The sequence below is a fragment of the Harpia harpyja genome, chromosome 4 (genome assembly GCF_026419915.1).
Source record: "Harpia harpyja isolate bHarHar1 chromosome 4, bHarHar1 primary haplotype, whole genome shotgun sequence".
Classification (NCBI taxonomy): domain Eukaryota; kingdom Metazoa; phylum Chordata; class Aves; order Accipitriformes; family Accipitridae; genus Harpia; species Harpia harpyja.
In genome coordinates, this window is record NC_068943.1 from 34581367 (window position 1) to 34593721 (window position 12355).

At 37.8% G+C, this 12355-nt stretch overlaps 1 protein-coding gene across 9 annotated transcripts in view; it reads right to left on the bottom strand.

Annotated features, from left to right (window-relative positions):
• Positions 1-11988, bottom strand: part of COG6 (component of oligomeric golgi complex 6) — a 61627-nt gene extending 49639 nt beyond the window's left edge. For 6 of the 9 annotated variants that reach the window (XM_052786220.1, XM_052786218.1, XM_052786223.1 and 3 more), the window contains exons 1-4: positions 11814-11988; positions 11084-11227; positions 10651-10722; positions 6923-6981 (exon numbers count right to left, since the gene is read on the bottom strand). In XM_052786220.1, the coding sequence (XP_052642180.1) occupies positions 6923-6981; positions 10651-10722; positions 11084-11227; positions 11814-11939 (401 nt within the window). In that variant the 5' untranslated portion in view covers positions 11940-11988. Of the gene's footprint in view, positions 1-3448; positions 3544-6922; positions 6982-10650; positions 10723-11083; positions 11228-11365; positions 11602-11813 lie in introns of those variants that run through there. The other 3 variants (XM_052786222.1, XM_052786219.1, XM_052786226.1) reach the window with 3 other exon arrangements.
• Between the last annotated feature and the right edge of the window lie 367 nt (positions 11989-12355).

Below are 12355 nucleotides of genomic sequence, written 5' to 3' on the forward strand. Positions count from 1 at the left end.
AAGGTTTCTCTTATCTGTAATCCCTACCTAAACACAGCTAGTCTGCAATGCTGCAGCCCTGCCACGTAATACATTCTGCTCTAAAAATAGGTAAAAATCAAAAAGGCTAAATCAAAATTTAAGCAACAGAGGATACTAACTGCACGGAAATGATTCAAATCTTGCCAAACAGATTACTAAAAACTAGAATAAAAAAGCTTATATGCTGTAAATAAATTCACAGAATTCAATAATTTTCTACTTACACACTGATCAGGCTTCCTATAAACATCATTGGTATGTATCTACAGAATAGTCTGGATAAGCCATTTTCACAGGCAAAACTTCACTGCAATCATGATATATATACTTACCAGGCAAATCAGTGTTTAGCAATGGTTAAGACACATGGTTTCTAACTTGTGAAGAAGTGTATTTCCAGTGAATAGATTATTTTCCATCTTGTAGAGGTGAGCTAGTTGATACTGTCGTACCAAACAGACTATCTTCAGCATATCTTTTATACAACCTGATATAAAGACATTTGAAAGGGGCCTGCCTGGTCTAGCTTCAAACTTGCCATCAAATTAAAAAATGTTGCCAAAGGCATGAAAATAACACACTGTTCTCTACATCCACCTGGAATAAAATCAGAACAAATTAGCTTAACCAGGAGCAAAAGGAGAACTAAATCAGGTAGTAGGAAAACAATAAAGAAGCAAAATCAACTTCCAGGGAAGACCATGGGCTGGCTCTCTGTTCCTGGGCTTTTCTTCTAAGACCAGCTTAGACAAACATCAGTCAGGAATGGTACCATGTAACTAATTCTGCACTTCTGATGAATGTTTCTTGACCATGCCTCATTTCATATTGATCAAGAATACTTCAAACCTCAACAGAGTACATGGTTGCCAAGTAGAAAAGCTGGCAGGAAATAAGGCTTTGCACTTTCTCTGCTGGTCATGGCTAGAATGTGACAAATGAGGCTTTTTTTTTCCCTTCAGATCCATTTTAGCTGTTTTGATGCCTGTGTGCCCGCTACCTATGCTTTACTTTGGTACAAATCAGGAAAGAAAATCAGCCTCAGAATTTCAAGCCTTCACCCTCCCCCACATGAAATTATAATTCAGTTTGGGCAATCACTGCTTTTTCTCATGAAGCATATTCACAGGAATAAATGTAATTACAAGTTTCAAAAGGTCAAGACATGAAATACATCTCATCAGTGCGAACCACCATATCACAACTTTTCTCAGCATACGCTGATGAACGCAAACCTCTGTAACCTGCTACAAATACTGCTGAACTTCCTGCATCATTTCCAAATTAACTATGACAAAAAAGATACTTCTTAAAAAAGAACAGGAAAAAAGCACTGCGAAGAGACAAGCATGAGATCTGTAGTGTAGCACTACTGAAGCAGCAGATGTTCACTAAGAAACATTTCTCCTAAGACTTTTGACCTTGTATTGAGCACAAAGGTGACAGTCAAATCATTCACTGAACTCCAAGAACTGCATTTGTTGAATTTAAATAAAGAGCAAGTCTGAATGTAATTCAACTAAAATAAATTGAAGTACACTGCTGCATTCCAAAATATATTTGGGAATCACATTTAACTGTATTTTTAAAAAGTGAAACAATCCTAGTGCTGCAGAAACTGATTTCCAGAATCAACATAAATAATAAAGACTCTGACATCAAAACACACATTTTGCTCTCTTTAAGAACACAATTAATAGAAGGTAGAACAACAGGATAATGTGTAAATGTGTTCAAGTGCACAATCTCAATGAAAGCTCTGAAACTTTAGCCTGACTCAAAAAATTTCTGTCCAAGCCATTTCCATTCCCATTCTTCTATACAGTTTTCAGAGTATGGTGGTCTTTACTCCCAGAAAACTACTTCTGACTCTCACCAATTTTCTATTTCTGTAGGCTTATTTTCTGATATCTTCCTGAGCACATACATACACTCACATAGCAGCTCTTATTTAATTTTATAAAAATTAATATTGTAACTATTGCCTTCTGGTCTCTTTCTTCAGTTGTTGGATCCACAACTGTCATTTGTGGCTAACCTCAAAACAATCTTGCACAATACCTTACCAGTAAGTGACTGGTAGAACTACTATGGAGCCAGGCTTCTGGCGTTCTGCATAGTGTTTTGGAACTGAACTGTTATTTCTCTGGTTTGGAAACTACGGAACTCCAGGACACTTGTTCCCAATGTAAGGTGAAGTAGGTTAGTATTGCAAGTAAGTTTTCTGCTTCACACGAAGAAAAAAAAAAGAACTAAACTCAGGTACAACAAGAGAACCAACAAGTGACAGAAAGCTTTTATTAAAATCTCACTTCAAGGAGCAAGATCCTTTTTCTGTCAGCCTGTTAGCCATGGTAATAAACAAACCCACATCTTTTCAAAAGCAGCAGATGTTGTTTGAAAACAAACTAATCGCCTCATTACTATACATAAAAAGCCTAATGCAACCTGAAAGCAATATTAGTTTGCTCAAGAAAATGTATAGAAATCTAGTGAAGATGCTGAAGTAGAAGTGGATTTTTAACAATTCACAGAAATTGTCTAAATTAACTACCTCAGTTTTTCTTTGTTATCAAAGTTTGTTATGAAATACATTAAAACTAACATATTCAAGACTCTACATTACTGAACAGCAATAAATTAACCTTATGTTATAGAGAGATGGGTTGAATGGTTTGGACTACTTTATTTCACACTACATGGTTCTATTACATTGTGGTAAGTCTCAATTAAAGAGAGAAGAGGAAAAAAAAAACCCTAGTTCCTATGTTAAGCAGATTCCATAAATTAAATAATGTGAAGGAAAAGTTTCCTGCTTCTAATGTACAGTCATTTTAACTAGTCTTTACAGAGAAAATAAAATGAAAACAAGCAACCTAATTGACCAAAGAAATGCACCACCTCTGACATATTCACAATAAAAAAAATGCAATTGTATTAATGGAAGATTACTTTCTTAATTTGTTATTGCATTTATGCCAAATCAGGACTAAAGCTCAGAAACTAAGTTGGAAGAAAAACAATGCTGCAAAGCAACAACCTGAGAATGCAGAAGTTTTAACTCAAATGAGACGAACATCTCATTTTCCACCCCAACTATTTAACCAAGTGTCTTAAATCACACATTTTACCAACACAGGAAGTCCCAAACAGCTCATCAGGACTACCAACAGGATACTGCAGGTGGACCACTATACCTTCAAACCACAAATCTGAGAGACCAGGATGACCAACAAAGAGTTCAGGTAAGAAGCTTAGGAAATTGAAAATCACCTTGAACTACATCTAATTATATAGGTGATAATACAACGCAAAAACGTAAGAAACCTAGCACCCACACAGAACCACTGAGAGAGTCATTCCTTTGCAAGTACCACAGAAGAGAAAGAAAACATGCAAGGATGAAAGCATAAACAAGCATTCTTACTTAAAATGTTCATCCTCATACTCAAGTTCCCGTGGCCACTCTGCCTCTTCAGGAAACTATTCTTCACTGCTATCATGCAGTTCTTGATTAAAAAAACAAAAAACAAAAAACAAACCAAAAAAACCCAAAACAAACCCCAAAACACTACACAGGTTCAAATGCCACATAGGAAAAAATTTCTGAAGAGATTTTTACATTTGCAAGGTCAAAAAATGTTGCAATCTAAGAAAATAGTTCACTCGCTATTTCAATCTTTCCTTTATTTGCTTTGTATAGCTAGGGGAATAAAGTTACAACTCCAATAAAAAAGACTTTGGCTATTGACTTTTCTTTCTCTGGTTTTGAAGTGAACATTCTGTTCTTTTAATTGCAGTTTGCTTAAACTTGATACTAATTATAACACTTTTACAAAATTTAGTTTCCACAAGAACTGACCAGGCATGAAGAAGGTTTACCCAAGCCAAAGGTTCCACCTGTCATTTACTGAAAACAGCCTTAAGACTATTGCAGAAAGACAACTAGACATCTTTGATCAAAGCCAGAGCTAACATGTATTCTTAGAAAATGAAGGGAAGTAAATAAAAAAGCTGTGAAATAAAAACTCAATTATTTGCCTAAGTGACCTTCTATCTTCATCATACTGAGTGAAGGCAGCAGCCCATTCTCCCTAAAATTTCAAATAAAAAAATTAAATATTTTTAAAAAACTAAATCCCTAATTACTGTAAATGCATGAAATGCACCTGGAAGTTTACTGTCCCCCCTGAGTTTTAGAACATTGAATCAAATCACAACATTTTCCTCCTATGAAAATATGGTCAGCTAAAGAAAATCAGATAAATGCTAAGCATAATAGAAGACCATTTTTTTTGACTAATAGCTAGCACAGCAAATCATTTACTGCAAATCAGTATTCCTGAACCTAGTTTTTAAAAATGGTTAAAAATGCTGAAAACAGATGAGGACTTAATGAAGTACTCAGTGAGATGGGCAGAGTCAAAAAAACTTTCCTTAAGAACAGTGCGAACAACTGGTTCAGCAAAATGACACAATGTATTATCTCTGCTATTATGAAAATGTTCAGTAACTATCACTGTGAAAACAAAGAACATAACGAAAAGGAAGAACATAACTAATTTTATTTTTCAGGGTAATGTTTAAAAACATACCATTACTCAGCACTGATTTAAGAACTTAACTCACAAGTACTGTGGTACATAAAACGGAATTTGTTTTTTAAAAAATATTTTGATGTTAAATTAAAAAATTACACAGAAAATTCTACTATATTAGTGCTATTGAAATACTAATTCCCATTATCCTAAACTTTAAGAGACTTCTACCTAACTTGTGTTTTCTTGTGAAAAGCCTATCATAAAATAAACAGCTGGTAGGACCACAGAGAGTAGAAATAGAAATTTGGACTGATGAAATCTGAAGACAACTCCTGTGTTTCATAATAAGAAGAGAGATATCTTTTTATAGGAAGAACTCTAAAAAATTGATTACACTCTGCAATTACTGCCTTGTTCTAGACTGACTGTTCTTGCTTTAGAGTCATTGTTTCAACTGCTCTTTTTTTTGAACGGATCCAGCTTTCATCTCTGCGTTTCAATCAGACAGTGTTTTCGGACAAGCCTCAGAAGGCAGAGAAGCCATGCCCTCCCAGTTTCACCATTTACTCCTTTGTTGGCTAAGAAACGTCACCTGTTAAGTTGAAGGAATCAGCAATTCAAGACCTGTATTTTGTCTGACTGCAGGCAAGATTTCAGCTTTTCAAGAAACCCCTTATGTTTGGTAGCAGATGCCTCTTCACGTGCCTGATGTAAATCAAAGTGATGCATCAGAACACAGTCATGTAATAAGTCAAAAGAAAAGATGACTAGAATGTCCCAAATAGAACAAAACAGCCTTCCCACTGTAGCTTTTGCTTAAAAATTTTCCTAAGTTTAGCCAGGAAAAAAGTTAACTTTGTTAATAAATGGCACTATAAGTCTTCCATAACCATCATACTGTAAGATCACAAGTATTGTTTGGCTTCTGCTAGTGGGTACTTCATGGTATACTTAAAAAAATAGCCTTTCAAAAGAGAACTTTTTCCCACATTTGCACTCTGAGGTCACACAGACCCTCAGAAGGACAGGCTACTTCCTAAGCCTTTTTTCCTCCTCACACTAGGGGGACATTCTGTCTCCTAAAGGAATTAGCAGAAAGTCTTTTAAGTAAACTATTGTGCAAGTAAGGACTATATTCTAGAAGTACTGATGTACAGTCTGCATAATCTCCTTTAATGGAATTTAAGGCCAACTAGACATGAACCACTTGAGACTGGTCTTGGTATCTTCCATGCTGCTGCAGAACAAGGAATCAAAGCAGCTTTCCTTTTCTTGAGACTACAAAAAATATGACTACTTCTCTGTCCTACTACGTCACATATTCGTATTTAAAATAACAAATTTTCTAAGACTTGACTCCTGCTCACTTACTTAAACTGTGACTTCGCCAAATCCTTCATTTTATATCAACAAGCATTATATTTTATGCAGTTATACTACATTCAACTTTTAAAATATGTAGATTACACTCTAACTTCACATTCAGACTCTCACAGGACATAATCCACTTCCTAGTGAAGTCCACAACATGAACCTACTGATTTTGAAAGCGCACCAAGAGCTATCCAAAGCCGTAATTTCTACTCGAAACCTATCACTGGAAATAATAATTCCTAATCTCCAGTGAACTGTATATAATTTTCAGAAGAAAGCTCATAAAGCAAGGATATTCATTCTTCTACACTGACAAAGCCTAAAGCTGTAAAACCAGATACCCTAGACATAAAAACAATAAAGATTACTTGATTCTGTCACAGGCTATTATCCCCTTCCCACGAATAAAAATACTGAAAAGAGCGAAATACAAATCTTTTCTTCCACAAGAGGCTGGAGAACCAAGGGAAAAAGTGGTCTGCGTTAGGCTCATTAAAGAGCACTTATGTATTCCACAGTTAAATACAGCAGAGTAGGCTATAATCCAACTTTCTGTTCCTACATACAGTCCCTCAATAAGAGAGTGATTTCCATTGGATACGAAGCATTAACAACAGCAAGAAGCCTGTGAAACTGATGAGACACTGAGTAGGTCCATACCTGTTACAAAACAGTATAACTTAGATTATCAGCTGACATTAGATAAAGCACATCCGTATTCAGCATGCTGTACCACTATAACTGATTCTCTTCCCCAAAAGGCCAATTTTTATTGCAACAAGCACCAACACATGTTCTTACCTTATTGTACCCTCTAGTAATAAACTGAGTTCAGTATTTTTATTCCAGTTGAGCTACAAACACAGACAGTGTTAAAAACAAAGTACAAATACAAAAAACCCAAAAGTCATTACTCAAAAATAAGAGTGGCATAATCAGATCTAGAAGAAAATGTCTTCAAGAAATAAATAAGGTAGTATACATACTTTTCTGCCTGGAGTTTTGTGGTTTTTACTATCAAGTCCTGCGTTTGTTCCTTTGCTGCCTAGAATACAATTAGAATTGTTAAGCATGTGAAAAATACAAACATATCAAATGTTACTACACAACCTTTAAAATACGTAATACTTTTGAAGCTTTCTGACTATAAGCTGTTTAAAGAGTGTACTCTTTGAAACAAAAGGCCTTCTTGAAATAAGTATTCATTATTCTCCCTATTTTCAGGCATGAAAAAATAACCTACCTTATCCATACATATTTTCATCTTTATATACATTTATATTCACACACAGTTGATTTTTAATTTATATTTAATACAAAGACATTATTATAAATATTAGAAACAGCTCTGATTATTTTGTTTGTCCATTGACTGTAAATTGTTTGCTGTTGCAAAATGAAAAATGAAAGAAATTCCTTTGGATGCTAAACTGCCCAGTAGCAGTGTCCATCCAGACATTTTAGACAACATGAATACAGCTCTGCTGGTCCAAGCAAGTTTAGCTCTAGAGTCCAAGAAGCTTACAGGGCTGTAAGGACCAAGAAAAATTATTAGGAAAAATTTCTTCACCGAAAGGGTTGTCAAGCACTGGAACAGGCTGCCCAGGGAAGTGGTTGAGTCACCATCCCTGGAGGTATTTAAAAGACGTGTAGATGTGGCACTTAGGGACATGGTTTAGAGGTGGACTTGGCAGTGCTAGGTTTATGGTTGGACTCAATGATCTTAAAGGTCTTTTCCAACCTAAATGATTCTGTGATTCTAAGAGCAATGCACTTAAGTTCATCACAGCCCTAAATGTTCAGTGGTGACAACGCAAGGGAATCCATGCAGAAATAATTCTGCTACAGACAGCAGCTGCATGACTAAAGGGATTGCTGCAACTGAAGTTAGAGTTCTGAAACTTATCACTCGGCAAGAAGATAAAAGACATCCAGAATTGTTGGTTTCCCACTGGATACCACCAGTGATCATTTAGGCAGAAAAATAAGATTTAACAAAAAAAAAAAATCCTGAAATCAAAATGCATTAGTATGGAATAATATTGTAAGTGAAGAGGTGGGAACAGCTGTAAAGATATTCTGTGTGAATAATGTCAAGACTGTAGTAGGTCTAAATTACAGCGTTTGCCAAAATGAAGATGCCAGTCTTGAAACCCCTGAGAGGTCTAATGCAAGTATATATGCACACTGCCACACTACATTAGTTACAATGGAAGAGCAGTCAAGGTACAGGAACGCTTTGGAAGGTGAAAGTAGGACTGCAACCACTCAAGTACAACCTCAGTCATCAGAGGGAGCCTGAGCTGTTCCATGAATATGGACAGCTGAGGTGCCAGCTGCTGAAGTTTTGTAAAGGAAACTTATGGACTAGCATGCAAATTTAATAAAAACTCAACAGAATTTACTGAACATTTAGTAGTTCCCAAACAATCTAAGATATCTTTAAGCATTTTTTTATCTTATATAAATAATAATAGATTTTTTAAATGTATTTGTATTTTAAACTTTTTTTTAATAATATTGATTTTCAATGCTTCAGCCTAACAGAGAAAGACTATTACAACAAAAGACAAGACCTGAACTATTCAGTATAGGAATCTACGAATTCTTTTTTTAGACTTTTTTTGCTCTCCTTCCTTCAGAGCTGCAGATTTTAATAAACCAAAAAGACAGAAGAAGAAATTTGCTTCCTTTCCAGTACCTTCTGGACAGAAGTACTAATTGCCAAGAAGAATGCTAACAGTAGGACAGCAGAAAGGAAGGAAAAGCAGTTTTTCTGGATCTAGGTAGATATATCAGAAAGCCAGTTTTTATTTACGTGCATTCAAATACATGCCAGATACTGTTATTATTGTATGTACATAACGAAAAAGCTTTCATCTAACCTAAACAAGGTAACTGGCAGAAAAGAGTCAGGCATGCCAGAAAAATCAGAAGGTTGATATTTGATGTTTCTGGCAAATCCAAAATAGAAATATTTTTCTCTTCCTCCCCACCTCAGTATACCAATTAAACTTTCATTATCCTTCAACCCGGCTTTATTCCATTCCAGCACTTGCCTCCTTCTCTCCCTTTCAGCCATTGCATTTATCAAATCACTGTCCTGAAATCAGACCTGACAGTACCCAGTTATTTGGATTGGATGGTATTATAAATTTACAAAATAAAAAAGGTAAAAAGCTTTTTGGCTTATCAATATATAGGTCCTTTCATATCTTGTGTTTGTTCTGCTCTTTTAGCACACTCTCCTGCCTTATATGCTATAGATAGTCCTCTTTATATCTTCTATTTGCTCTACTCTTAGTTAATTTTTGTCTTCTTATTCAGCTTGAGCACGTCCTTGCAAGTCTTCATGTCCTATTACAGATAAAATACCAAAGTATTCGACAACTGAGTGCTAGTTCATGGGCTTATTAACTTACTTTACATTCATACAGGCAAAGAAAACATGGTTTGAATTGAGACAAGTTAAGAGTTCTACAGGGCTCTAGAGGAACCCTCGTGTGGGGCACAGAACAAAACTACCTACCGACTTTAATAAAAAAAGAAATCACTGCAGGGTGGCTTTACTTGGGGGGTGGGGGGGGAGAGAAAATCACAGATGGTAGTTACATTTCATGATCTAAAGACAGAAAAGAGTAAAAATCTGCATGGACACTTGGCTCATTTCCACACCTAAGAGTTTAATCAAACAGTTCCTGAACTACACTAGGGAATACATCCCATTAACAGTGTTGAAAGAGATCTGAGACCTCCGAGGTGCATTACCCACAGCCTTCCAAAATTGAAAATTAAGTACTGCAGTGGGCTACACTGTACTTTCACACTTTCGCAACAAGTTCATCAAACTACAAGTATTCTTATAGAAATTATGTACAATGACTATGAAACCTATTCATCTAATTAGAGGGACATCTAAAGTCCACACACACACACACTAGGAAGGGAAAAAGCAACTGTTTTCACAGGATTTTTTAGTGAAGGATTCTCACTTACGTGCTATATTCAGAACAGATTTGGTTTGGCAAAACATCTACACTTCAGCATCCATAAACTTTTTAAACTCATCACTGTATTGAATATTGTACACTAAACCCAAGCCAGATTTAGTAATGCATTATAAAACACAACTTTTCTTCCCCCCCCCTAGAATATTATGGATTCAGGATTAATACAAAACAGAATTGGTTTTGTTGCAGATCAGCATTTTGAGACAATGTTATGAAACAAAACCAACAGAATGAAGATGGCACACTAGATTCGTCTCCCTCTTTGGATTACAAGATATTTTCTTATGAATATACTTGAGCTATTTATATGAACACATAACTCAACAGATGTAGTCAGTGTGAAAGGCACATGAACTTTAAATGGAAATACACAAATGTAATTAACCCTTTCATCTCACACACATCAAATCTAGTAAAATATTTTCTCTCTACTCACATACAAATGGGTATCACACTGCTGTTCCCAAAATAAGTACATTGCTGCATTCTGAATTGCAATTTGGAAGAAATGAAAATTATTTCCTCAATATATTTTCTAAGTAAGTAAAAAGAAACATTAATATCCTAAAGTAACACAATACGCAAACAATGGAAACGTCTCAGTGTCGCTGTTAATCCTCCAAAACAATGATTTATCTTTTTAAAAGAAAACAGTCACACCGCAAAAGTAAAAATATACAGAGAACATCTATTTAAAATATTACCTTCAAACGACTGGACATATCTTCACAGCAGCTGCTCATCGCTTGCACATCTTCGTTTATACTCTCAAGCTCCTAAAGAATTTCAAATAACAGTAACTGTGCTTTAAATCAGAAATGCCATGCCTAGGCCCAGCTTCATCCCACCAAAACGAGATGCCCAAGTTACAAGGAACATAGCTGCTCTAGGCTCCCTGTTAATCAATGGAGGGAACGCACCTCTAAAGATGAGCATTCACTTGGTATTTTTATCTGTTTGAAACATCACCTCTCTCTGCGCAGGATTTTCATCAAATGAAACAAATGATGAAACAATTTTACTGTAAAAGTATATTTGTCCCAGAAAGTCACAACCTCTCTTAATCCTTTTTTCTTTTTTTAAATGTTACATAGCAGTACTCTTGCAAGATAGCTAGTCACTCTGCAAAAACGCTACCTCTTTAACTTGCTTGAATATATGGACAAATTCTTCATTTATGGCTAAGCTTCGTCGTTCAATGTCTCCACGCAAGTTTCTTCGAGTGCGCAAACTGTTTTCGACAAAAAAGGTCGAGAGAGCCTTGAGTGCTTCCAGCATTTCCTAGAAAATAAAAAAAGACCTTAACTTTCCACACAGTTACAAAGAAGCAGGTTTCGTAGTCTGCAACCATCCCAAGTTCACAGCCTTACGGAAAAAAAACCCAAACCCTACTACGTGATTTTAGAGAGAAAAACCTACCTAAACACACTCCAGATCAGCTGGTAAATCACTAAAATAACTGCTGAGTCTTTCTTCTTCTTGAACGTTGTAACACACAGCTTCGTCTACTATTTTAGAATCGCTTTAATCGGTTAAGGTTACATTCGGTTAAAGCACGACCCATCCACTGCTAGAAAACGCTTAAATCAGAAAAAGCTTACGAGGTGCCCCCTGAGCTCAGCAGTACAAACCTCCCTGCGATTTGAAGGGGTCGAGCAGGAGCGCGGCACGTCGCCAGGGAAGCAAAAAGGAATTTTATCTTTAATCCGCGCTGCGAACGTCGGCCGCGGGACGGAGAGAGACGGCAGGGCTCCCTTCCCCGGGCCCCAGCCCCGCACGGCCCGTCCGGCCCGTTCCCCGCAGGGCGCTCCCCGCCCAGCAGGCCCCGGCCCCGGCCCCGGCCCGCCTCAGCCGCCGCCCGCCCCACCTTGTCGTTGTCCAGGCGAGTCTCCAGGATCTTGTTGAGCTTGCGGGACAGCGGGTTGCTGCCGGGGGCAGCCGGGAGCCCCGGAGCGGGAGGGACGGGCGGAGGCGGCGTAGCGGTGTCGGCCATGGCGGCGGCCCTCCCTGGCCGCCCCCAGACAGCGACGCGGCGGCGGCGGCGGCGGCGGCGGCAGACCGGCTCCGGCGGAAACGCGCGCCCGAGGCTTTGGTTCCGGCCCGGGGCGCAGGCCCGCGGCGGCTGGCGATGTGGGCCGAGCCCTCGGTCCCCGGTGCAGGTGGCACTGAGGGGAATACATAGAAGATTCCCGCTTGGTGATCAGAAAGAGCGTTCGCTTCCTGAGGCTGGGTAGTCATATTCGCTTCATGAAATAAATGCTTCAGTTGCGAGCATGACTAAAGAAAGAAAATAAGCGGACTCTTTATTGCACAGGCGAACGGCAACGGCAGCGAAAGCGCATCGAAGCGAGCTGGCTGCCTTGCTCTGACCGTGCAGTTACTGACACACAGGCCTTACCCCTGAGGTCT